A 25,763-nucleotide genomic window follows, 5' to 3' on the forward strand; every position below is an offset into this window, starting at 1 on the left:
TAGACGACGCCTTAGATACTGGAATAAAAAGTAGGATGTTCCATTTAAGAAAATAAAATCCACCTTGAAATGTTCGAAATATCCCCATTGCGTCCATCCATAAAATAATTATTTTCACTATACGATATCCCTCTTTGTACTGAACATGTTGGTATAAACCATTTTTCCGTATGTCTTCAAATTTCGCTAATAAACAAACCGGTCACTTTATACGAATCACTCTGTATACATATATAAAAAATGCAGCACAAAAAAAATTGACGAAAAATTTTGAAAAAATTCTTAGTTCTATGAGGAGAAAATAAACAATTTCTATCTCTCACAGCTTTTCTGTCAAGGTGATAGAATTTGAGAAAAAAATTATTGAAGAAAAATTATTAGACTGGATTCTGAAGAAGCTACCGGGTAAATTAGTACTATAATTGATTGTTTATTACTATTCGTCAATACATTTAGGATAAGTTTCGTTTTTATGCTTACTGTAGTGTGAGTGAGATAATAAGAAACTTTTAAGATAGTATACTCGCGATAATATGATTAGAAGTTAATTCCATTCGCGCGTTTGTTACTATCACTTTCCATTCCCGCCAGTGAGAGAAAACATTTGATTACGCCTGTTCATAGCCGCGAGCACACGCTCAAAAAGTGAACAATGATAGACGCAGCCTAACGTAGCTCATTGCTACCTCCCTTCGATTCATATGACGTATTAACAAATGTTTACGAAAATTGAATTCTTGTCACGACTCTTTTCCAAACTAAATGGTAAAATATTAAATGACATTTGTTTCATAGTATCCTTTTCAAATTCCTTACTCGCATACTCGTTTCTTATTAACATCTCAGCAAACAAGAACGGATTGGATTGGATAAATTCATATGAATCAAGTTTTCGAATCCGCGTAATTCGTGAAAAATTATTGAATTTTGTAGAGACTGAATACGCTGAGTCCGTTTCTATACGTCTAGATAAGTATAATAATAAACTCTAGTAAATTTATATATAGATTCAGAAATGAAATGGTAAAGTATGCACCAAGATAATAATCACAGATATATGAATGAGCCCTAGTACTATACCCAGAGTATACAACATTACGGATTCACGGCAACAGGGTATGACTCCCGTATATAACCTGCATTGTGGCCAGAGTCTAGAAATTACCTCTTCTAAAAATTACCTTGTCGCCGTGAATCCGCAATGTTACACACTCTGTATATCACACCGGAGTTTTTGTTTGGGAGGTAAGGACTTATGTATATTAGGTCTGTTTTTTATTGCCGCACTTTCTGAACTAGTACACACAGTGCAATAAGTTGAAGTGAAACAAATATACGTTTGTTTCACTTTAACTTATTGCACTGGTTCAGAGTGCAGCAATAAAAAACAGACCTATTACCTCGATGCGTGCTTTTTAACGATATCACTTGCCGAGATCGCAACTAGCACTTGGTGGGTCTCTCATGTTAGACAATTCTTCATCGCGCGTTAAATTCAAAATTAGTTCATTGCGTTGAATATTGGGTAAGATACCAATACATAATTACGGATTCAACCGGATTGATCGTATGTTTCATTTCTATGCACATTGGATGAGATACAGAAAGTAAATAACCAATCCATAATTACTGATTCAAGCGAATTACGGATAGAAAAGAATTTAAAAAATTCAAAAACTTGATTCGACATCATTTCAATGAATAATTTCCAATATTTTTCAATAATTTCTCGTTTGCTGGGATGTCACTGCTAGTTAATTTAGGCCCTTCAGAAAGAAACGCGACATTTTCTTTGGTCGCGTTCAGCAGACTCAACTATTATCGAGCAGATCCGTGAGCACTCGCTGCTATTGGTGTATTCTTCTAGATTATCCAATAGCAGCGAGCATTCACGGATCCTCTCCACAACAGTTGAGTCTGCTGAACGCGACCATTAATTTTGTGTAGGCGATACGTATAAAAAGTGCGGCTTTCAATTGCTTACACAAGGGTAACAACGTCTTCTGTTAAAATACGTATAGCATCAATTTCAAGAAATTCTATTTTCAGTTTGCGAGTGTACTACCTTAAAACCTTGGGCCCAACAAAAGGACGTAAAATTATAAAAATAATTAAGCAGTGAGAATTTACTGGACGGTTTCGTCTTCTGAACGCATTGTCAACTTTACACGACGGTGCTCCAGTGTCTAACAATTGTACGTATCTCCTAGCAAAATTGTATCTTTTGGAAAACTCCCATTATATGCATATAATATCTCATACAGAATAACATCTTTATTCTTCTGCACTTCCTTCATCAGTTAGTCATTATTGTTAAGAGTAGTCATAATAATTATACTTGATCCGTGTAATGTGGTTATAATTTACGAAAGCCGAAAAATAACACTACTAAACCCAACGCACGTCGAATAAAGACAAAGATTACGACATGAGTTATATTTCAACAGTGGAATTTTGTAACTGATCGTTATGCGATTGTTATGTGTTCACAACGACAGTCGCGCAGATATTTTATATGGTAAAAAAAAGCTGTGCAACTGTCGGAATTCTCGTTTATGCGATCGTTATGGGCCTTCTACTATAAGTAGCAAGTCAGAACATCAGAAGTCTTAACCAGTCTTAACCAAGTCGTTCAAGTTGGCTATTGGCCAACTTCACCGATTATGACTTAAGATCGTTTAGAACTTCTGATTTGCGGCTTATTGTAGAAGGGCTATTATATATGTGCTCATAACAACAGTCGCGCAAATATTTTATATGGTAAAAAAGCTGCGCTGCTGTCGTTATGAACACATAACGACTGCATAACGAGTTATAGAATACAGAGGCAGCAGTAGAATTCTATCGAAAATATGTATACTTAAGAAGGTGAATTAGTATACACCATGATAAAAAGACAAGGGTATGCTCATGCGCATGACCAATCAGATTTTTGTCCTTGCTTACGTCACAACGAGTGGCTTACGCCACTGTTCAGCAATTTCAGATTGTTTTGGAAAGGTAAAATATTTAATTTTACTTCCCTCAGTTTTTTTTGTTTTTTTCATATAATTGCCGCATCCTTTCACTATGCAGGTCATCGTGAAAATATTTTTAACATTAACTTCTACCGATGACAACGTGCACTACGCCATGGACGCCATGATAAATTACGACCGATAACCACCGATTGCACCCGAATCAGAACCGACCAATCAACGCGTACCCGAATATGACGTAGCAAGGACATGCGCAAGCTGAACGAGTTTTAGACAATTGATGAGCATACCCTTGTATTTTTATCATGGTATACACTATACATTATACATTTCTTGGGCATAGCCGCCCTGAACCAATAAGGATAGTCTATACACTATGCAGTCTATGCACTCCACTGTCTACACATGACAGATCAAACAGATTATTGATCCTGTTACGTGGTAATACTTTAGTCAACTTTAACGCTCATAGTCTCGATTCGCAGAGCAATCCAGGATTTTTTTCTGTCAGATTCTTTCATTTTGCAAAAACGCGTCGAATGAGCCAAATTTCATCGAAATCGGAAGTGACATAACCTCAATAGTTGTCAACTTTAACGCTCAATATCTCGCTTCGCAGAGCAGTCCCGGACATTTTTCTGCTAAATTCTTTCATTTTACGCAAAAACGCGTCGAATGAGCCTAATTTTATCGAAATTGGAGGTGAGTAAGCTCTTCTGGAGAATTACCGAAATGATATTTAACATCTTATACACACGTCTGGGTCATTCGTGTCCTGCCTATTTCTTTTTTTTTTAAACACTAAGAGCACTTGGTCAAATACCGGTCTCTTTTCTATTCCTAAAAAAAGTTTGGCATCTAGAGGACAAGTTTTGTGCGTTACCGGCCTCAATTCGTGCCTTTAACTGGCATAACTCCGAAGTTCACCTTTGGGTGACAAATGACCCAAGATGTGTACTGAGTGTGAATTATTAAAAAAAGAATTTAACCCTAAAATAACATATTAGCCCTTAATAAATGCAATTTTTGGTACCTTTGTACTAAATGTTGTCAGTAATATTACACATCATGTTGTCTGTAATGTTATAAAAAACATTTTCCTAATAAATTACAAGTTTTTTCATACAATAACAATAATAAAATTCATTGTTTTTAAATGTAAATGCAATATATCTTCAATTTATAGTCATTCATGCATATTAAAAAAACATCATTTTTAAATTACTGTATAACTAAATTTTTTGAACAGCCGAAACTTGAACTATTTTTTTTTTGTTGTAGTTTGGAATGTCAATTTTAAGATACTGAACCATACTTTTCCTTTAAACATTTTTGTTTCAGAGTTTTATATTTTTATATGAAACAATGCATTTTTCTGATTTCGTTAACTATATTTAGTTACAACAATTTATCTACAATTTGTTATGAATATATAACTGCACAAATACTTTCTAAAGATGTCAAAATATATATGTAAAAATCGTGTAATATATAATTTATATAATTTATATATTTAATAATTTATATTGTAAAAGTGATAAAAATTAAGCCAAGACACGAATGACTGAACGTGTGTATTAAGGGTGCCGAAAACTAACATGTGTACCAAGTTAAACGTTGTGAGCGTGAATCGAACCGCGGCTTTTATTTAACAATAGATCTGTTTTAAACATCTTATACTATTCATCTTTTTCTTTTTTTTTTCTTTCCACATTAAGGAGGTGCTGGAAGGACCCTATTATCGACATTGCAGTTTGATCAAAATTGACTAATAGAATAAAAAATTTTTTACAAGATTAAAGTAAATGCAAAATCCCCTGATGTGATACAGTAGATTTTATACTAAAATAAAAAAAAAGTTAAAAAAGTTTTTTTGATTACTTCAATCCTGTACAAAGATTTTTTATTCCATTTAGTCAATTCAAAGATTTTTATCAAACTGCAATGACGATAATTGGGTCCCTCCAGTATTTCCTTAAGATGAATAGTGCAATTTCAGGTTCAGTAAAAGATGGATCAATTATTACTTTTGCAGAATGTCTACTAAATCAAGAAAAAGCTTGTCGTCATGGCAGCAGTGCGACAAGTGTCAATGTGCTCTGGCCCAAAAAGATATTTCTGTGCACGAGGTAAGCTGTCCACCTTCCACAGAAAATTGGGACCATCCATTCGTCCTTAACGGAGTTTTGTATAGCACAATAGAAGTCTTCCAAACACAAGGTATGTGACTATTGATATTTTCATAATTAGTAATAATATAATTTTTATTTACATCTGTCTTTAATTCACGGTATTGTGTATCTCATAGAATTGCCCAAACGCATTTCTGAGAAGGACGCTAATGATATGGTATTTGTGTCACAGTTCACTTTACAATTGTGCGAGATCGCAATTGGATCACCAACCATTATTGCAACGACAGATGAGGTAGTTGTGAAAACAGCCTGGCCAACTAATGATAAAAGTTTGACAAGTGTCTCTTTAACAAAACATGGTAAGTGTTTATTTTCAAGTGTTCAATTTCAATTTTATAATTTTTATAACAGATTTAACTGATGAACTAAACTAATGATAATTCTGTTTCTTATTACTTTTAGCCATTGACCTAAATAATCTGTCAGGATTAACCAAAATATGTTCCTTGACATCCACTGTCCATATCGCTAAGGAAATTGTAATTAGTCAACAAGGAAAGTGTTTGTCTGATGTAAGTGTGGAACTGGATAATATTCTAAAATATTTTAATGAACACAAAATATTTACTGTGGGTAATAGGATAAGCGTGCCGTATTATGGAAAGAAGTTGGTATATAAAATTGTTCGAATCAAAGCAGAGGAAAGTAAGGAAAAGCCAACTGAAACAGTGGATGTAAACGATCTATCAAAATCTTTCAAAGATATGAATCTAATATCTCCTACAAAAGTAGACTTCTATAAAGCGCTCTACACAACAAAGTGGACAATTCTGGATAAGGATAAAGAAAATGTTGCAAAGGAAAGGCATAAAATTGAAGATATAGGTGGATATGACGCTCTTATATCCGATATAAGAGACATAGTGGCAATAGGCATTGGCAAGTATAAAAGTATTGAACGCTTTAATATTTGTAAAGGAATATTATTGTACGGCCCCTCTGGCGTTGGTAAATCCATGATAGCCAACGCTATAATCTCAGAATGTAACGTTAATACGTTTACCGTGTACAGTTCGGACATTTACAGTAAATCTGTTGGTGAAACGGAGGGTAAGCTCAAAGAAGTGTTTAGCAAAGCGATATCAAGCGCTCCCAGTATAATACTATTTGAAGATGTGGACAGTCTGTGTCCTAAGAGAAACAATTCCAGTACAGATCACGAGAAGAGAGTCCTGACTCAATTAGTAACACTTTTTGATGATCTGCAAAATACCAACAACAATGTGCTAGTAATGGCTACCACCGCAAAATCAGATCTCGTAGACAGTTCTCTGAGGAGACCTGGAAGATTGGACATGGACTTCGAAATTTATGTACCGACTCCAGACATGCGTAAGGAAATATTGATGAAATTACTCGCGAAAATTCCCAATACGCTTTCATGTGAAGATATACAGAATATCTCGTTTGTTACTCACGGCTTCGTTGGCGCGGATCTGTATGGTTTGTGCTCCAGAGCGATAATCAACGCTGTGAAATGCTGTCAAAAGAATAAGGCTATGTTCGACGATAAATCAGATAACCCAAATGAACTAAAGGTGACAATGACTGATTTTCATTACGCTCTGTCCGTAACAAAGCCTTCAGCGATGAAGGAAGTTTTAGTGGAGGTACCGAATGTGAGATGGTCGGATATCGGTGGGCAAGAAGACTTGAAACTAAAATTACAGCAGTCTGTCGACTGGCCGTTAAAACATCCTGAAGCTTTCGTAAGAATGGGCATTACGCCTCCTAGGGGCGTTTTAATGTTTGGACCGCCGGGATGCTCGAAAACCATGATCGCGAAAGCTCTTGCTACTGAGAGCAAAATTAACTTTTTGAATATTAAGGTAAGTCGTTTGAGTCGCTTATTTATATCTCCATTGTTACATCGTGCAACTGTTTGCAGGGCCCGGAGCTGTTCTCGAAATGGGTAGGCGAGTCTGAGAAGGCTGTAAGAGAAGTATTCCGAAAGGCGAGACAAGTAGCACCATCCATCATATTTATCGACGAAATAGATGCACTGGGTGGTGAGAGAGGTTCGTCTTCCGGTGGTAGTGGAAGTAACGTGCAGGAACGAGTATTAGCCCAGTTACTAACTGAACTCGACGGTGTCACCGCTTTGGGGAGCGTCACGCTGGTAGCGGCTACTAATCGACCGGATAAAATTGACAAAGTAATATTTCCTATCTTATATAATTGATAAAAGTATAATTAAATATAATACGATAATAGAATCAATTTGAAGAACTACTGACTCAATCCCTTTTACAATAGAATAAGAAAGTTCTCTTTATTAACCTTTAGAGGGCCAGACTGGCCACTATAGTGGTCAATGGAAAACTCATTGTCTCCTCGTGACATAAACATTCAATATATACATGAATTTTACATTTAAAAAATTCAAAATTTCAAGGCAAAAATACCGGCCCTCTAAAGGTTAATAAAAAAGGCAAAATAAATTTAGCACAATGACAAATTACAAAAAGAGCTTTTAGAAATCGGCGCTGTAATGATTGCGCATTTAATTCGATTAAACGAAAAAAGTCTTCTATAAATAATCTCTTTGTCGAACGTTTCGGCTAACTTCTAGCCTTCATCAGTGAATGTATCAAATCAAAATCATAAAATTCCGTGATTTCACTCCGACATCAAATTTTCCATAACCAGTTAATAAGCTGGATGGTCACCGATGTTTGACCTTAAATATAAAGAATATTAGAGTCGAAACTCATTATGTAACTTACAGGAAATGCTGTGGAGATTCACCTCGGGCTAAATTTAGCACACAAAATATAAAAAAATAGTGACTTTATATTATGCAGTTATGATCAAAGATACAAAAACAGCTGTAAAACTTTAGATGTATTAAAATAATTTAATTAATCTCTCAGTTAAATGTTTCTCTCAATATCAAATATTATTTAATCTTTTTAGAATATCTCTTTTCGTCGATAGAGATCATAATTGATAAAGTAATTAATAATTTAATTATTTAATGGTTGTTTTGTATAAGAAAGTGCAACAATAAATATTTCAGGCACTCCTCCGACCTGGACGATTAGATCGTATCATATACGTGGGATTACCAGACGAGAAGACCAGACGAGAAATATTCGAGATAAAATTGCGACATATGAACATCGCAAAGGAAGAAGTAAATATTGTGGAACTGGTCAGCCGAACAAAAGATTACACCGGCGCGGAAATTCAAGCGTTATGCCATGAAGCTGCTATGAAGGCGTTGGAAGAGGATATTAACGCTACTCTCGTCACCAAAGAACATTTCGACGCCGCATTTCTAGCCATCACTCCTAGAACGCCCGATTCCCTCATCAAGATTTACAAGGATTATATGAATAAAGTTTTATGAGAATTATACAAGAATTGTATTTTTATTACGAGAAAAGACGTCGTAAAATTTTTTAGATTTCAGTTTTTTTTCTTATGATCCTCTGATTTTTAGAAAGAAATAAGTTTTGAGGAACAAATTTTGGGTACAAATTTATAGATTCAACCAGTTGCATGAATTTTTATTTAATTATTGCAGATTAATTTATAGATTTTATACAATAATTACAAAAAATGCAAGAAATTAACAGAATGTCGTTTTTCACCTGCTGTCACTCTACAACTTTGATTATCTATGCATAATCTTAGGGCTTAATATCCCCTTCGAATCCATTTAATGTATTTATTTATTCGCTAAAAATTAATACGCATATATAACATGTACAAATACATCTTGATAGGCTGTAAAAAATATCAACTAAAGCCAACAAGAAATACAAGTTAGGAATGCGCGCGCCACAAATTATACGCTTCGAATGTGTGTTCAAAACATCGTATAATTTATTCAAATTTATTCCTCCGATGACGTGGACTTGATATAATTCACTACTATGAAAACTCCCTGATAACGGTGACGATAATGATTAATAATAATAATAGAAAAGTTTATTGTACAGGTAACAAATAAACAGCGGAATATATGTCAAGGGCGGACTCTTCCAATTCTCCCGCCACGCGATTAACCGGATAGCCCGTTGCTTTCGCCGGAACGTTTCGGACTGACGGTACGGTTTATCTGAGCGATAATCGAAGTAAAATTGCCTGTTGAATTTCGCACACGGGAGAAAGAGCGAGAGATCGCGTTAATTATTAATCAGTTCAACATGTACGTATATGTACGTACACGTTGCATGGCTCTATTATAAACCACTATAAACCTACTATTTGCGTCATCTCTCTCGCGCTCTTTCTCCTTGTCTGTCCCCAGATGTTTGTCGATCGAATATTTGTGAGTGTCTCGTTGTTTGCAACCGTTATCGCGTCCCACGTTACACATTGACGGAACTGAGAGAATTATGTGCGTAACGAGGAGACTGTTCGCTCGTCGGTAAAAAGCAGGAATATATCACTGAGTGATACAGGATCCAACGACGACGTTCCTTGGATTTTTTAAAATCGTCGATTTGTGCCATGAGACGTCGTTCCTCGACCCCGAGGAAGGAGAACAGCGTTCATTTCGTAGTTCCGTGTTGACAAATTTCTCTTCGAACAAGATAACCTCGCAAAGAACGGATTTTGCCGCAGCTTTCTATCCCACGTACGCTACACTCATTTCATTTCTATCTCTCTGACTGTTAATTGCTTCTGCTAATTAGCGATTGTCGCGAAACGTCATCGTGGGACATGTAAAAGATTTATTACTTCGTTGCATCAGCATCTAGTTTGGTACTGTCATAGTGCAAAGTCTCAGAAAATTGATTACAAGGTCGCAAGAGAGACAGACAATTTTATAAATAATATTGTAACCTTTTATATAAATATCTTACATAAATAATATATGTCTTTGGACAAATGTATCAATTAAAGTCTATTTAAACCAATACATTTATTTACAGTTTTTCAGTACATTAACATGTTTCTAATAGGATGCCAGATTGAGCATCAAATTATTAAATTGCTTATCAATTTAATTTGTGATATTACTATAGTAGTTTGAAAAATCATTTCAGCGTGCATTTCAAATAACTATATATTTAGCATATAAATTCACATAGAAATTATTTAAAAGCATCTAAGATCCAGCTTTGAGCTGTAATAGACATTAAACTCTTGTTGTGTATTCACATATATGGTCTTAATAAATCGTTTATTGTTGTATTATCTATTTAAACCTTTTGACATATTATACATCATATGTAAAAAATGATTTACATGCTACTGACAAATGAATTCAATATCTCTTGGGGGAAAATTATTAGTATTAAGGAAGTTAAGTGCATAGCATTTTTACAAGATTTGTTACAGTTGCTTATTTATAAACAGCTTTAGTTGATATTATGTAGTTCAGTGTTTAAAAAATCAAATTTAAAGTACAATATTGACTAGCAATAATATGGACGATTTTATAAATATTTGTATATATTGTCGTTTTAATAGATTCTCAAGTAAAATGTCATTGATCGAAGGAGTGGGCGATGAAGTCACGGATTTCTTCATCGTCATGACCATACTGTTGGTGGGATGGCTTGCTTGGTGCTCGACAAGTATAGCGGATCAGCCACTGATACGTACAGTACTTATTCTGCGGGACCGAGCGCCTACGCGTATCACTTCAATAAGAGCTAATCATCAGAACACAAGTAATCTTAGTGTCCAAGATGTTACTCGGCCTTACAGGTCAGAAACAGCAGAAGAAGAAACACTAGAAACAACTTCGAATAGTGGCGATAGTATACAAGCAAACTGTCCAAATGCAGCTGTAGTAGGTAAATATTTCTTTTTCTCTCTTTTACGTGAGATATTACTTAAATTTGTCAGTATTACTCAAACCTTTTTTTTGTATCGTAATCATTAGATACGAGCGAATTGTCTCAAGATGTCTCGAGACCAACGGAATCTACGACGGCGGAAGAAGTACTTATTGAAACCATGGATTCGTTCAGCAATGCTGATCGATCACTGTTACAAAGAACAGTCAAGGCAGATAATGCTGACTCGGCATTGGACCAAACTACTAGTAGTTCATCAGAATGTATGTCAGAGGAGTCAACCTTAAGTGATAGCAGCAATGATATCACCATAAAACTAAAGTTTATAAATGACGATCAAAAAATAGTTACAGGCAGTCTTAAAGAAATGCTGGGTGATTTTAAAAGGTATTTCTAGCTTACATACTTCTTTTTGTGTCAGTAAAGTTGTAACAGTTTTTATTACGTTCTCACAAAAGATAATCCAAGCCTTTAATAACATTGTTTCTTATTTCATGTTTATTATGACTTATCTTTAGGTCTGTTTTTTTTTAATAGTTAAACTAGTATACATATTTTTGTATTTAAAATGAGATAGGTAAATGTTTAACATGTGATAAAAGCGAAAAGGAAAGTTCAATGCAGCAAAACAAAATAAACCTTTTTCACTTTGCAGGAGGCATTTTCAAATAGAATTGGAAGCACGTAAAGCGGTACGGTTAGTATTCAACGGCCGCGTATTACAACCTGACACTCAGACCCTCGAGCAGTGCGGCTTGTTCAACGATTGCGTGGTTCACTGTTGGGTGCATCAACCGCGACCAGCTACCGTACCGTCGTCTACGTTAGATAATTCGTCATCCATTTATTTCAATTCCCAACCGTTCTCGGATCTGCCCACCGATGCGGGGATAAGTTCGGTACACAACGACTGGGACTTGAGCCGGCTTCTTGTAAGCCTTCTGACGATCATCCTAGGTCTTGCGTGGTATTCGCGGTATCATTACGCTCAACTTTTCACCGCAACAACTACGCTCGCGCTCTACGCGCTTACAGCAATCTTCACGGTATCTCTGTTTAGTAATTTCTTTTCTGATCAAGATAACATTCGGAACGTGGAATGATATGATGACGATGATGACGACGATTACTACGATCCCTTCTAATACGATTACTTCTAAGTTCTAATGTTAATAAAAAAAGCACCTTAAATACAAATCGATATAATATACATTGTAACGCGTACTACGTATACTATGGATTTAACGGAATCAATCAATCGGTAATCTTCGTCGTCGAGCATTTGCTTTTAACGTAATTTAACGTTAATTAACATTCTCGAGATCAGATTTATCGTTGATGATAACGAGCTCACTATAGTTTTGTGATTTTCATCTTTCTTGGTGTTACTCTCGAAGATGTAAAACACCGATTGCGATATTTCTATTGATATACGTTTCTCTGAATTATAATTAAATTTGTTATATACAAGAGGTGCGTTAAGTTATCGCATAAATTCTATAGTGTAGCGTTTCTTACAGAAGATTTCAAAAGAAATTTTCTTTATGGTGTATGATAGTAGATGACCTATCTATCACTTCATAATATATTTAAAATATATGATATATACGTTATAGATTATATGTCTATATAAAGTATATAATAAGTTAACCTCCGTTAAATTTAAAGTAGTTAAATATGAAATAATAAGAGTCTGAAATAATCACGCTCGAATGTTATGTTGCAATAATACATAATTCTGAAATAATAAATAAAAAGTTGCTATTTTTTCTCTCATGAATACTCGTTTTGCTCTGAAGAATGTGACATGATGACATTGCTACGCTTCTCAGAAAAAATAACTCGTGACTTTTAAAATTGACTTCAACGTTTAAGAATTATTACACTTCGGCATTCATTCAAGCGTAATTATTATTATCTTTATTTGTTTTATTTCTTGTTTTTTTAAGTTTCATGTGAAAGATCATGCATATATAAATATTTTTCGTAAGAAATATCGCTTTATGGTGTTTACGTTATAAAGTAATTAGGAAATACTCTATACGATAAAATAAGTTTCTGTAAAATACACTTTTCTTCGCAAAAAAAAAAAAATATATATATATATATATAAAATTCTGAAAGGATATCACTTTCCATTCAGTAAAGAAATAAAATTAATTAATGGCTTATTTCTCTAATTTTTATTGTAACTAACTTTAAATTATAAAATGAGAGAATTATATAGAAATATTTTCTACAGGTAATTACTTAGTAATTATTACTTTCTTCGATTTTCTAGTACTATTGTATTGTTGGTGCTGTGTGATTTGTGAACGTTTTGATCCGCCGAATTTAATATAGAATTGTTCCACGTATTTTTAACGCGTTGATTGTCACGTCATTCAGAATTATATGAAATTAGTAGATTTTACAAAAAACCCAAGAAGCCAAACACGTTTTCTTTTTGTAATTCATTTTTTACTATTAACGTCATTCGATGGGGCTTCTTTGTTATTTATATTTAAAAGTTTGACGCTCTAAAGAAAAATGGGGGACGCTAATCATGTAATAATAAATTCATATTACGTAACAATCAACATGTTAAATATTGCGGAAATGTATTTAATAATGCGTGAATTCCAGTTACCATTAGCATAAACAGAAAGTTAATTTGAATGAATTTTATACTAATAAAGGAGAAAGAAAAAATTTCCGCGACCTCTAAGCAGAGCAATCTGGAAGTCGCCTACTTACGTTATACTTATTTGTACATGAGACATAGTGCATAGAATACCAATAAAATCAATCTTTTCTAAAAAAAAAAAAAGCTATATCATACACTGAACATTCACGTTGGATAAACTCTAGGTCGTGCATAAAAATATAAGTTTCACGAAAATGCTTATTGCATAATAAAAGGACGAGCGTGATAGATATATATTATGGTCTCTAACTAGTGTACTATAATTTGTTAAAATTAAATTAATAATTATATATACACATATATGTATATATACACACATACACGATTGTTTTAAATAATGCCAATAAATGTTTATTTATTTGATACTTATTTATCGTACAGCATAATTGTCCTTGTTTCTTAATGATAAATATATGTGTAAAATTTTGCATATTCTGTCAAGATAAATCTACGTTGATTATCAAATTACCTATTATTTCTTTTTATACAGTAATCATAAATCATTATTTATATTGTTCAACAGTGCATAAAATATAAATACGATAGAAAATGTGGAAAAAAATTGAAATTAAAAATACAATTAATTTTTTTTATTCTTTAATGTACAAAATAGCAGAAACTTTCATGAAAAATATATTTATTTAAAATCACGTAATAAGACGCTCTGGCGTATTAATGGTTTATGCATTAAATACTAAATAAATATATCATTAAATTATATCGCTTCCTAATATGCCTCACAGTAAATATTTTCACTGATAAAAGAAAAAAAAATAGCTACACATCTTTCACATTTGATCTCAACAAACACGATGTCATCTTTTCAGAAAATTACGAAGAAATAAAATTACAAGATATAATAATGCTGTTCCTGTTTTCTTTCAACCTTACATTGAAAAAATCGCAAGTCCACGGAAATCGCTTTTCATACATTGAAAAAATATACTTAAAACTTCTATCATTTGTTTATTGATCTCACTACTTCTAACCATTGTTTGTCGAACATATTTTTCTCCACTGGCGTATCATCCAGCGCTCTGGTAATTTTCTCAGCATGAAGATACATATCGTACGAACAGCCATAAATACCAAATACCAAATCAATCTCCTGTTTCAAACGTTTGTACGTGAGAGGTCCAAGTTGCGAATTATACAAGTAAATCTTATCCTTCGAGGACGCACCGTATCGTGGTTGCATATTCGAAAGTATTACGTTGACGTAGCTCGCAGAGGGTTGCGATTTCGATGACGTCGTGCTGCCTTCCTGTGTTGACGTATGACTGGCCGATGTTCTGACCAACACGAGCCTCATATCCATGTCCTTAATCTTCTGCATCTCCTCAATAATGACATCGCTGTTGCGCGGCAACTCCGTCATGTCTCTCTGCGGAGTCTTGGTCACGTTCTCGATGAACTCCTTGTGACTGACAATGACCTTCGCCAAATTGCTGTTCGCGTCTTTGATCTCATAATACGCGACGGCTTCGTCGGAGGGCACAAGTCGTGCTTTCTTCCGCAGCTTCTGCACTCGATTGATCACCTCACGTGCTATTCCCTCGTTGTGCATCGCCTCGTCGGCAGTAATGTCCATAAGGATTAGTATGCTTCCCTCGCTGTGGGCCTCGTACTGCTTCGACAGTTGCTCGGCGGCCGGACCGGTGAAGCTGAACATCAGACGCAGGTCTTGCTCCTCGAGCTTATGGCCCTGCACGATGATTTCCTTCGTGGAGACAAACTTCTGCAGCTGTTCGTCGGATAGCTCTTTAATGGCTTGAATTATCTGTTTGAATTCGCCCTTCAAACGAGCACCAAGTGTCTTATGATCTGGTTCTGCTCTCAAGGTCACACCATACTTCTCCTTGTCAGTAGTAATAATTAACTTCTTGATGTTGAGTTCTTCGAGTATGTACGACTTTAGTGAGACAATGTCCCTTAGTACTTTGTCATCTCGATGGATCACCACGATTTCCGGCAAGGGATATTTTGTGGGAATGACCTTTCTATCGCGTACAATACGACCCAATTGAATGACTGACTGCATGTGCGACACAGCCTTCTCTATGTCTTTGTTAATCACATGATGTTGCGGATGTGGTATCAATTTCCAATGCACACTTTTGTTAAAATTTTCAAAATATTCTCTAAGTTCTTTATCGTTCTTTACGTTCCACTCATTTATCTTCTTCACGTATTCTTCACGCTTTAACTTGAAAGACTTCTCTTCATCCATAGGCTCAGGATGAGACTCACAATCGGACCGATTACTCGGCTGGTACTTGAATGTCTTTGTAAAATTCTCAACATACTTTGTACAATTCTCAAAATTCTTAGGCAAATCCCTCGACGTTGTGACGACCCATTGGTCTAATCGCATAAACATGAATTCCGTCAAGAATGGCGTGAATGGCGCGTAGGTCTGCACCATCGTGTGAATTGCTAGAAATAGAGTCGTCAATGCATTATCGCAATCCTTCAGACCGTCTTCACCTTTGATACGTTTTCTATTCATCCTCACGTACCAGTTTGTGAGATTGTCAATGTACTTTATTAAATAGGGCACCACGGTGTACAGTCTATACTCCTCCATCTCTTTCTTCACAAAAATCAACAGTGATTGAGTGATGGACATAATCCATTTATCCATTATATTGTTGGAATAGGATTCTTGACCTTCGGTGATTACAAACCTGATCCCCGATTCCTGGTACTGGTCAATGTTCTGCATTAAGAAACGGAACGCGTTGTACCATGGCAAGAAGACGTCCTTGATGATGTTCCGGACACCCTCTTCCTTAAACTTAAGGTTCTCGGCTCTCACGACTGGCGAATTGATCAAATAAAGACGCAGAGCGTCCGCCCCGTATTTGTTGATCACTTCCAAGGGGTCGGGATAATTTTTCTTGCGCTTTGACATCTTTTGGCCGTCGGACGCAAGTACTAGACCATTGGCCACGAGGTTTTTATACGGCGCTTTGCCAAACAGTGCGGTGGATATCACCAGAAGCGTGTAAAACCAGCCACGCGTCTGATCGATACCCTCAGCGACGAAATCTGCCGGGAAGATCTCATCGAATTCCTTACGATCTTGATTGAATGGAAAGTGGACCTGCGCATACGGCATGGAACCGGACTCGAACCAGCAATCGAAGACCTCAGGTATACGACGTAACGGCGGCTGTCCCGCACGTTTCGACGGTATAATCAGATGATCGATGTTCTCGCGATGGATGTCCTCCACTGTTGCGCCCGTCAATCTTTCTAACTCTTCCATGCTGCCCACGCACACGATCTCCTCCCTATCCTCGGAGATCCAAAGCGGTATGGGATTGCCCCAGTAACGATTCCTGCTGATGGCCCAGTCGCGCGCATCACGCAACCAGTTGCCGAATCGTTTCTCCTTCACGAAATCCGGCACCCAGTAGGTCTCACTATTTGCCACCAGCAACTTATCCTTGATCGCCTCCACTTTGAGGAACCAAGAGGGCACGGCTTTGTAAATAAGCGGCGTGTCCGTTCTCCAGCAGAACGGATAGCTATGCTTTATCGTGCTGTTGACAATCAGCTTCTTCTTAAGCTGTAAATACTTTATTATCTCTTTGTCTGCGTCCTTGACATACTTGCCGAGAAAGTCGTGAACCGGCTGCGTGAAACAACCACAACTATCCACTGGGCATACAATCTCTTGGTCCTTGCATATGATACCGGCCTCTAGACAACATCGGAAATCATCCTCTCCGAAATACGGGGCTTGATGGACGATGCCGGTTCCAGTCTCTGCTGTGACATAAGTGTCATTCAGGACTCTGAAAGCACCTTTCTCTTTATGATGCAAAAAATATGGAAACAGTGGTTCATATGCCTTTCCTTTCAGGTCTGTGCCCTTTATCCTGTCTATTATGGTATAAGGACCCTTAAGGATTTGCAATTGAGCCTCCAATATGATATAAATGTCACCAGTCTTCTCATTTTTTACCTTCACATATTCAAAAGTAGGATTGACACATAATGCCAAATTACTAGGTAGCGTCCAAGGAGTGGTGGTCCAGGCCAATAGAGACACCCCTGGCTCGTCCAATAGAGGAAAGACTACGACGACCGATGGATCCATTATGTCCTTGTAATTCTGACCTGCCTCAAAGTTGGACAGTGGCGTGTTACAGGCAGTAGAATAGGGCATTACCTTGATACCTTCGTAGATGAGGCCCTTGTGGTATAGCTGCTTGAATACCCACCAGATGGACTCCATATACCATGGATACATGGTTTTGTAGTCATTTTCAAAGTCGATCCACCGTCCCATCCGGCCGACAATCTCTTGCCATTCCTTGGAATATTTCATCACGATTTTACGACACTCTTCGTTGTACGCTTTGATGCCCATCTTGGCGACATCATCAGGTCCCTTGATGCCAAGTTTCTTGTCAATCTCATTCTCCACAGGAAGACCGTGGCAGTCCCAGCCAAATCGACGCTCCACATGATAACCACTTTGATATGCATATCTCGTCACAATGTCCTTTATGGTACCAGCGAGGATATGGCCATAATGCGGGAGGCCGGTAGCAAAAGGTGGCCCGTCATAGAACGAATACTTTGGCCATTCTTCCTTAGTAGATATATCCATGCATTCATTATATACATAGTGAGCTGTCCATAGTTTTAACATATTCTCCTCCTGCTCTGCAAAATTGATGGTCTCCGGAATGCTCAACTTTGAAGAACATAGCAACCCTTCCCCATTCATAAAAGAATAGTTTCTGACGACACGGCTCATCTTTGATACAACGTACCGTACCGGCTGGAGGAATCGTGGCTCATACGAGGCGAGGAGCTGACGTAACTCGACACAACCTTGTCGCTAACCTAACCTAACCTAACAACGTGTCTTATTATTATTATTTATTAGCCTGCCTCCACAGGGTAAGGAGGCCATATGGTCAGATCACGTTACAAAAGTTTGTCAAATAACTTTTTAAATATACTTAATTAAACTTATCTTTAAACAGAGGAATCAAGCTATATAATGACTGCGTTCAGCACAGTTCAGCAGACTCGACAATTGAGTGAGCGCTCATTGCTTCTGATATATTCTTCTAGATATAAAATTCTAGATATAAAATTGGATGATCTAAAAGAATACACCAATAACAGCGAACTCTCACTACCTGTTGAGTCTACTGAATACGCCCCAAAGACATATGCTGGATTTACACTGCATCTGATTTGCGTCGTACGACGCTCTTCAACCAATCAAAAAACATAATTCCGATGATACGAAGCAAAATCCATCGGAATCCTGTTTTCTGATTGGTTGCAGAACGTCGTACGACGCAAATCGGATACAATGTGAATTCAGCATAAGCCTATTGGTACGTTTCCACTGAGCGCGTCACGCGTCGCGTCACGACAATAGAAGTCGTAGCGGTCGCAGGGTCTTAAGTCGTAGAAAATTGACCAATCATAGTCGATTATTCTTCTCATATTCGATTGCGATTGGTTAATTTTTTACGACTTAAAGCGGGGAGCACAGACTCTTGCATAACGCATAACACGTAATGCATAAGAATATGTACCAATCGAAGTTCTCCGTTTCTTTCCCTTCCATGTAACAGAGAACTCTGGTTGGTTCAATTTCTTATGCCTCATGTGTTATGCGTTATGCAAGAGTCTGTGCTCCCCGCTTAAGGGCCCAGACACAAGTTTTTGCATAACGCATAATACATAGTGCATAATGGAATCAACCAATCGAAATTCTTTTCCATGGAATGAGAGGAAAGGAAAGATTCTGATTAGTTGATTCGCTTATGCACTATGAGTTATGCGTTATGCAAAAGTGTGTGCTGCGGCCTTATGAATTTACATGCGCATGCGTAAATGTGTAATTGGAGATTCCGGATACACTATGTTTGTTCGCGTTGCATCCCTAAATATTTTTACACTTAAAATGAAATAGATATATATTTGGCCTTGAAAAGAGAGAAAGCAAAGATGCCGAGTGCAAAAAGTGCGAACAACGCGAACAGACCTATGGATTAGCTGTCAGGAAGAAAAATCTTCGGACAGCGGAAAGTCTCTATCCAGGGACCAATCAGCACACTTGAAATACATGTCAGTACACGTGAATAAAGCGAGAACACGTGCCAAAGTTAACTTCAAAAGCATAATCTTGCTTCTAGGAAAGATGGAAAAAAAAATGATAAAGATATTAATATGAATTTTACTTTAGTTTACATAATTATTATTTAACCAGTGTATTTCAAAGAATGCATTTCAGAAAATCCATACAAGATAGTAGGAAAATTTATGGCGGGAATTTCAAAATAATTTTTCCTTTAGACATTTTTTTCAATATTCTAAAAATTAGAATTATTTTTTTTAATGTATTGTATTAACATGATTTATATCTGTTTTTATATATACTTACAATTAAACATTAAAATATTGTTAAAGTTAAAATATTGTAATTATACAATGTTTGAAATTATAAAACACAAATCTTTTCACACTCTCTTGATTTTCGCTGATTTAAATACTGTAATATATTAATGTAATATGGCAGTCGTATTCTAATAATTAAGTAACAAATGCCAACCTTAGAGATAGAAAAGTAAGTAATACTTTAAAAAGAGAGAGTGAGAGGTTTATACCCGTTTCAACCAATACAAATTAATTTTAATCTTAGTTCAACTCACTCTTCATCTTTTCCTAATTCTTAAAACTAGAAGAATAAGAACTAAAAGAATAAGTTGAATCAAGATTAAAGTTAATCAACTTTGGTGGAATTAATGTTTGATATACGTAGTATCAAAAAATGATAGTAGTAAAAAAAAACTTTATATATCTAATTCTTAAATATAAACTATTAATTTCTTTGGACTACAGGAATGTTTCGTTCGTTCGTTCAACTATAAAATTTGTTCAAAATCTTACAGAAATTATATGGAAGCTACATATGCATATAACATGGAAAATAAAAATATTTACAATATTTTATCATTTCAAACAGATATATATCATAAATACATATCATCTGATATAAGTTTGACTAGATATCGAAATACGTAATGCAAATTCACGATTGATGCATGACATGTTGTACCCTTTGTTGGCGCTGACCACCAACATATATCACTTGTCTCGGCTCGTCCGGATGAATGAGCTCGTCCGTGTGTTTCCACTGCCACTTTTTTTCGCTCTCTTTCACGCGTCTATGATCGATGTAACTGATAACGCAACTTGCCGGTATCCATATAACGGCAGTGATGATTATCACAGCACCCACTATATTATCTTTCAGAAAGCGCATAACTTTATTGATGTTTATATCCTCGATGATGTCCCAGAATCGTTCCACTACGTCCTGAATTGTTTTCTCACAAACACCCTAAAAAGGTATATGCTTGTGATATATTAAACAACAGAAATTGCTTTTATCAAATTAATTACTATGATATATCTTACTTTGTTGCAAAAACCTTGAATGCACGGTGTCCCATCGGGTAAAATATCTTGCTGATCTATTGGGAAGCACGTCTCGTTCAAATTCATTCTACAGCATCTCTTACACGCATCAGCAACTATTAATAATGATTATATCAATAATTATATCTTTCAGTACAAAATTAATTGTATAATGTAAGATCAATTCTAAAAACACTTAGTCTTTTGACTTTCTTTCAATAATTATAAAGATATCTTTATATATATATAGAATAATATACAAATTTTTAATTTTGAAACCAGGATAAAGTATAATACAAAATAAAAAATTTTTTAAATAGCAATTGGTTTCATTAATTGCAAAGTTAATAGGCATTTTCGCAAATCAACAGCAAAATTGTAGAAATGAGTTAAAAAACAAGAATTGCTTCTCTTTCTGATATGAAAAAATGATGAATTAATATAATGAAATATTTCCATGTATATTTGTAGGCATCCAGTACTTAAAATAAAATACGTACTAGTATCACACATGCAGCTTTGTAAATTTTGAGTCTCGCAGTATGGTACGCATTTGCCTAGACGGCATTGACCACGTTCGAGACAATCAGTGCCGTCTTTCATGGGCGGAGATCTCGGGCATTCGCTAGACGCTCCAGTACAGCGCGATTCTTGTTCGCAAGTAGCATATTGCGCATCACGGCATTTTACGCCCGCAGGCATATACGCGCAACCCTGGCAGCAAGGAGAGTTTTTGTCACTGTTGGAAGAAACAAAACGAGCGCCATTAAATATAAATGTTGAATATAAATAGCCTAAGGATTTATATATATATATATTGTAAAAAGTAGAAGAAAAAGTAGATATGTAGGTATGATTCTAGATGGCTTACCTGCAAACTGCTCCTTGATTACTTCGAAGCTTACAATTTTTATCACAACACGAGTCATTATCTTCTGTTCCCAAGAGACCTGCATCGCATTCCTCATCGCCCTCGACTCTCAAATTACCGCAAAATGATTCTTCCGGCTCTGAGAAACAGCGTCCAGATTTAGCTTGCAGGACCTTTCTGATGGATCGTAAGCTACATGGAGAAAATCTCTAGGAAAAAAAATGTAAATCTATAAAAAAGTGCAAAAAATGAATTCAAATATAAACATAGTAAGATAAAATATTGATTCCTTATTTAAAAAATAATTAAAATAATGATTCGTGATAGAAACTACAATATGAATCAAACATATATTCCACCTTGTTATTTACATCGTAGCCACTAACACTGTAGGTGTACATTAAGTAAGATCCACCTTGACTTGCACTTGGACTGCATTCCTACACTCAATAATATCATTAAAATTAAATTCTAGCTTTGAGAATTATGAAAAAAAAATTTATTTGTAAAATAAAAATATTGATATATAAACACATTTTAAAACTTAATATATATAAGATTTTGTTTTTAACAAAAACTTCCTTTGCGACTCATGACTCTTTTTTTACTGTTTGAATTGTTAGGTTTATTATATGAATTATTTAATGTTAATTTCATCAAGTCTCAGAAATAACTTGCAATGTATAGAGATATTTGAATTATAACTCACTGAGATATCCGGATCATGCTCGGAACCCCAATTATGACCGAATTCATGTGCTGTAACCAAATCGGCTTCTCTTGTAATCACTCTCTGTCCATAATGATTTCTGCTAGAGCTCAGTCCCGAGTTCAGATATAATGTATATCCGTTTTTAAAATATTCTACAGAATATTAATTTTTTTATTCAATTATGAGATCCAGTATCGCATAAACATCACTACATATTTTATATAATGTTAACGTAACACAACGTAACACAAAGAATACAAAATGCTTTTAATGTACCTGGTGTGCAGATACCGCCCACCGAATTTCTACGAGGAGACCCTACATAGGCTAATCCGAGGATACCACCTTCGAATTTGAGATCAGTAAACAAGTGAGCCAAGCAGAAATCTTTATGGCTATATTCTCGACTGAACACCTGCATTAATACAATAATATCATGAGAAATGACAATTAATTTCAATGTTGTGTTGTTAAATTAATAACGTTAATTTAACAAGCCAATTATATTAAAAAATTAATTGATAATTAAAGCAGTTAATTTTAAAGATACTATTCTTCAAGCTGCATGTAATAACCTCGAGCAATGTACGGACGTCCCATTTCTCGCGAACCATATTGTAATGTGTTTCACCACCTCTCACTCGTGTCGGCTCACTGTGAACAACGATTTTTTTAATAACAAAACCCATTCCTTTGAAACCATCCTCCTCTTGATGCTCTTGCCATAAAGTGTCATTGTAAATCTTATGTACTCTATCAATCAAACTTATCTGTGGAATAAGTTAATATATGATTATAAATAAATATATTATAATTGCGTACCGTTACGCTTACCAGATAATTAATTGTAGTTTTTGTACTGCTGGCACCCATTTCTTGGTAAAACCGATAATCGGCGACTAGTAGTAATGGGCATCTTGTTTTTGTCGGTGTATATTCATAAGTCTCTGTTTGCCTTTTCACCCTACTACTGCTATTATCCGTTTCTGTATCATCCTCCTCAGAATTGTCATTTAAAGTATAATCTGTGACAAAAAATAATATCACAATGTTGGGAATAATAGGAAAGGCAAAATATGTTATATGTTATTTTATAAAAAATTGTACATTATGTATATTTATAAAAATAGAATCATACTTATATCTTCTTTAACGTAACCGCAGGTCTTTGGAGTTCCATGTGTATGACCTTCTCCATCTTGATAATGCTCCCAACTGAGTTTAACATCGGAAGATTTATAAATAATCATCGTTTGATTATCTAAATGAGAAAGATGCCTCCAGGATGGCTAAAATATAAATTCACTTCTTGATTATAGATAACAGACAATCTGTTCAGATAATCAAGTGTGATTAGAATATAATAGTAAATAATGTAATTCAAAAATTATGTAATTTGTAATTATCTAATAAAATGTAATTGTCTCACTTTTTAAAATTAATTTTTTTAAGCTTTAATTAATTCGTTGCTTCTCATTGTTTATATTTTGGATAATTTGCAATCATATCACAAATTTCTAGCTATTATTTGGCTTAGCAGGTATACTCACTTCAATATGGAAGGTTTCATCCAAGATTGTTATACTACCTGTCATGATACCATCATCAATATGCATCTGAGCATGAGACTCAATTTCTCCAAACACTCGGCCGTGGTAAAAATTATCATGATCTACGGAATAATACTATGAAATATGCTTATTTGCTGCTTTGCCAAATTATACCATACCTAAATGTACAGTTTTCTCCTTTCCATCAGCATTAACTTCATATGCCTTGAAGTTGGAATGTATAACTTCTCTTCTAGGTGTTAAAATTAATCGAAAATGACTGTAGTTCAAAGAGATTAAAAGCACGTTAATAAAATAGAGAACATATCTTATAATTATATTAAACAATGAAATAATTAAATATCTTACCGCCCATGTGAATAAAATTCTAATTCACTTATTCTGTTATATGGATGATAGCTATGGTGAATACCTCGTTTTAGAATCTTATGTTGAAAGTGAGTACTATGAATTGTTTCATAATATTTCAAGCTTCTGTGAAGTCCATCTATTAATGTTTAAATAATATTAGATAAAAGAACAACTGATATAATTGCACAAGTTGATTTACGATAATAACAAGGCCAATTTTCTCAATAAAGTCACAATTTCGTAAAATTATTTTAGTAAGATATTAAAATAGATTATATATTTTTTAATCATAAATAAGTAAATATTAAGTATCTTGTCAAGATTAAGATACAAAAATTCGTTAAATCTTTTAATATAATTATAGAAGAAAGGAAAATAAGATTTGGAAGAAAAACTAAAGTATTTAATTCCGCCTATTTAAACTGAAAGGATGTCCTTTTCAATTCATTGGACATAGAAAAGATATTTACAGATATTTTGATGCATACAGATTTGTTCCTCAACTTTAAATGAGGGATTTCAATTTTTTCGTGCTGATCGCGAATCAACTTGTGAGGTGCTAGTTAAAAAAATGGCAGTATAATTGGGATAAGTTTAACTTACAAATATTTTGAAGAGTAAGAAAAGCGCAGTAGATAAATAGAACGTTTCGTTTTCCCATTGTCAGTGGAAGGAATTAACAATAGAATGTAAATAGAAAAGCAAAACTTTTCCTTGTTTTTTTTCAATGTTTACAATCTTATTAACAATAATACACGATGTCGTGTCACAATTTTGTGAGCACTTTGGACAATTTACAATTTATGGCATAATACCGTGGATGAGAAGCGCAAAATTGTATTATGACAAATCATCAAAGTATCGTTTCTTTATTTACATTTGTCATGATGACAATGGATGACAATCAGCACGGAACATAGGTTATGTTCCATCAGTCATAACTCCGATTTTCCACTATGACTCCGATCTTCGATAGAGAGGGTGCTTTCCATTGGCGACACAAGTTGCGTTCCAATTGTTCGTTATCGCCACCTTTGACTACAGGTCTGTTCTTTTTAGCTGAACGTTTGCGCTAGTTTATCTTTGGCTGCTTTCCTTTTAGGAGACACAAACCGACACAGTATAACACACTCAAACACAGTTTGCCACGCTTAAATGGAACGCGATATGTGCAATGTG

At 35.2% G+C, this 25,763-nt stretch overlaps 4 protein-coding genes across 8 annotated transcripts in view; 2 read left to right on the forward strand and 2 right to left on the reverse strand.

The window, feature by feature from the left end:
* LOC108768606 (spermatogenesis-associated protein 5) overlaps positions 1–8,531 on the forward strand; it is a 115,155-nt gene extending 106,624 nt beyond the window's left edge. Inside the window, exons 1-6 of one of the 3 annotated variants that reach the window (XM_018519093.1) lie at positions 3,524–3,680; positions 5,014–5,198; positions 5,287–5,472; positions 5,576–7,002; positions 7,062–7,328; positions 8,193–8,531. In XM_018519093.1, the coding sequence (XP_018374595.1) occupies positions 5,015–5,198; positions 5,287–5,472; positions 5,576–7,002; positions 7,062–7,328; positions 8,193–8,525 (2,397 nt within the window). In that variant the 5' untranslated portion in view covers positions 3,524–3,680; position 5,014 and the 3' untranslated portion in view covers positions 8,526–8,531. Of the gene's footprint in view, positions 1–3,523; positions 3,681–5,013; positions 5,199–5,286; positions 5,473–5,575; positions 7,003–7,061; positions 7,329–8,192 lie in introns of those variants that run through there. The other 2 variants (XM_018519095.1, XM_018519094.1) reach the window with 2 other exon arrangements.
* A 442-nt stretch (positions 8,532–8,973) lies between these two features.
* On the forward strand, positions 8,974–12,496 carry LOC108768602 (transmembrane and ubiquitin-like domain-containing protein 2). Its single transcript, XM_018519085.1, has 4 exons — positions 8,974–9,761; positions 10,601–10,929; positions 11,019–11,319; positions 11,588–12,496. The coding sequence occupies exons 2-4, from the start codon at positions 10,614–10,616 to the stop codon at positions 12,033–12,035; spliced, it is 1,065 nt and encodes a 354-aa protein (XP_018374587.1). The 5' UTR covers positions 8,974–9,761; positions 10,601–10,613; the 3' UTR covers positions 12,036–12,496.
* A 1,849-nt stretch (positions 12,497–14,345) lies between these two features.
* On the reverse strand, positions 14,346–18,585 carry IleRS (Isoleucyl-tRNA synthetase). Its single transcript, XM_018519122.1, has one exon. It carries the CDS (start codon positions 18,390–18,392, stop codon positions 14,577–14,579), a length of 3,816 nt encoding a protein of 1,271 aa, XP_018374624.1. The 5' UTR covers positions 18,393–18,585; the 3' UTR covers positions 14,346–14,576.
* A 2,105-nt stretch (positions 18,586–20,690) lies between these two features.
* Positions 20,691–25,539, reverse strand: Tace (ADAM 17-like protease Tace). Of its 3 annotated transcripts, XM_018519092.1 has the most exons (15): positions 25,188–25,539; positions 24,582–24,720; positions 24,392–24,492; positions 24,213–24,334; positions 23,908–23,951; positions 23,801–23,847; positions 23,497–23,687; positions 23,238–23,432; positions 22,939–23,077; positions 22,660–22,814; positions 22,310–22,390; positions 21,951–22,159; positions 21,580–21,818; positions 21,080–21,195; positions 20,691–21,002 (listed from the first exon to the last, which is right to left on the reverse strand). In XM_018519092.1, exons 1-15 carry the CDS (start codon positions 25,243–25,245, stop codon positions 20,691–20,693), a joined length of 2,148 nt encoding a protein of 715 aa, XP_018374594.1. In that variant the 5' UTR covers positions 25,246–25,539. The 3 variants fall into 3 exon arrangements, with proteins under 3 accessions (XP_018374594.1, XP_018374592.1, XP_018374593.1); XM_018519090.1 differs by having other exon boundaries at positions 23,801–23,951; XM_018519091.1 differs by having other exon boundaries at positions 23,801–23,951; positions 25,462–25,537.
* Between the last annotated feature and the right edge of the window lie 224 nt (positions 25,540–25,763).

Source organism: Trachymyrmex cornetzi, unplaced genomic scaffold (genome assembly GCF_001594075.2).
Source record: "Trachymyrmex cornetzi isolate Tcor2-1 unplaced genomic scaffold, Tcor1.1 scaffold811, whole genome shotgun sequence".
In the NCBI taxonomy this organism is placed as follows: Eukaryota; Metazoa; Arthropoda; class Insecta; order Hymenoptera; family Formicidae; genus Trachymyrmex; species Trachymyrmex cornetzi.

What these genes read in the sequence shown, in the direction of transcription:
- IleRS (XM_018519122.1), bottom strand. Translation starts at nt 18,392, where the DNA reads ATGAGCCGTGTCGTCAGAAACTATTCTTTTATGAATGGGGAAGGGTTG.
- LOC108768602 (XM_018519085.1), top strand. Translation starts at nt 10,614, where the DNA reads ATGTCATTGATCGAAGGAGTGGGCGATGAAGTCACGGATTTCTTCATC. An exon ending in TCCAAATGCAGCTGTAGTAG is followed by an intron (nt 10,930 to 11,018) that starts GTAAATATTTCT and finishes CGTAATCATTAG; the next exon opens with ATACGAGCGAATTGTCTCAA. An exon ending in ATGCTGGGTGATTTTAAAAG is followed by an intron (nt 11,320 to 11,587) that starts GTATTTCTAGCT and finishes TTCACTTTGCAG; the next exon opens with GAGGCATTTTCAAATAGAAT.
- Tace (XM_018519090.1), bottom strand. Translation starts at nt 25,245, where the DNA reads ATGGGAAAACGAAACGTTCTATTTATCTACTGCGCTTTTCTTACTCTT. An exon ending in ATGAAACCTTCCATATTGAA is followed by an intron (nt 23,952 to 24,212) that starts GTGAGTATACCT and finishes TTTATATTTTAG; the next exon opens with CCATCCTGGAGGCATCTTTC. An exon ending in AGCATGATCCGGATATCTCA is followed by an intron (nt 22,391 to 22,659) that starts GTGAGTTATAAT and finishes TATTGAGTGTAG; the next exon opens with GAATGCAGTCCAAGTGCAAG.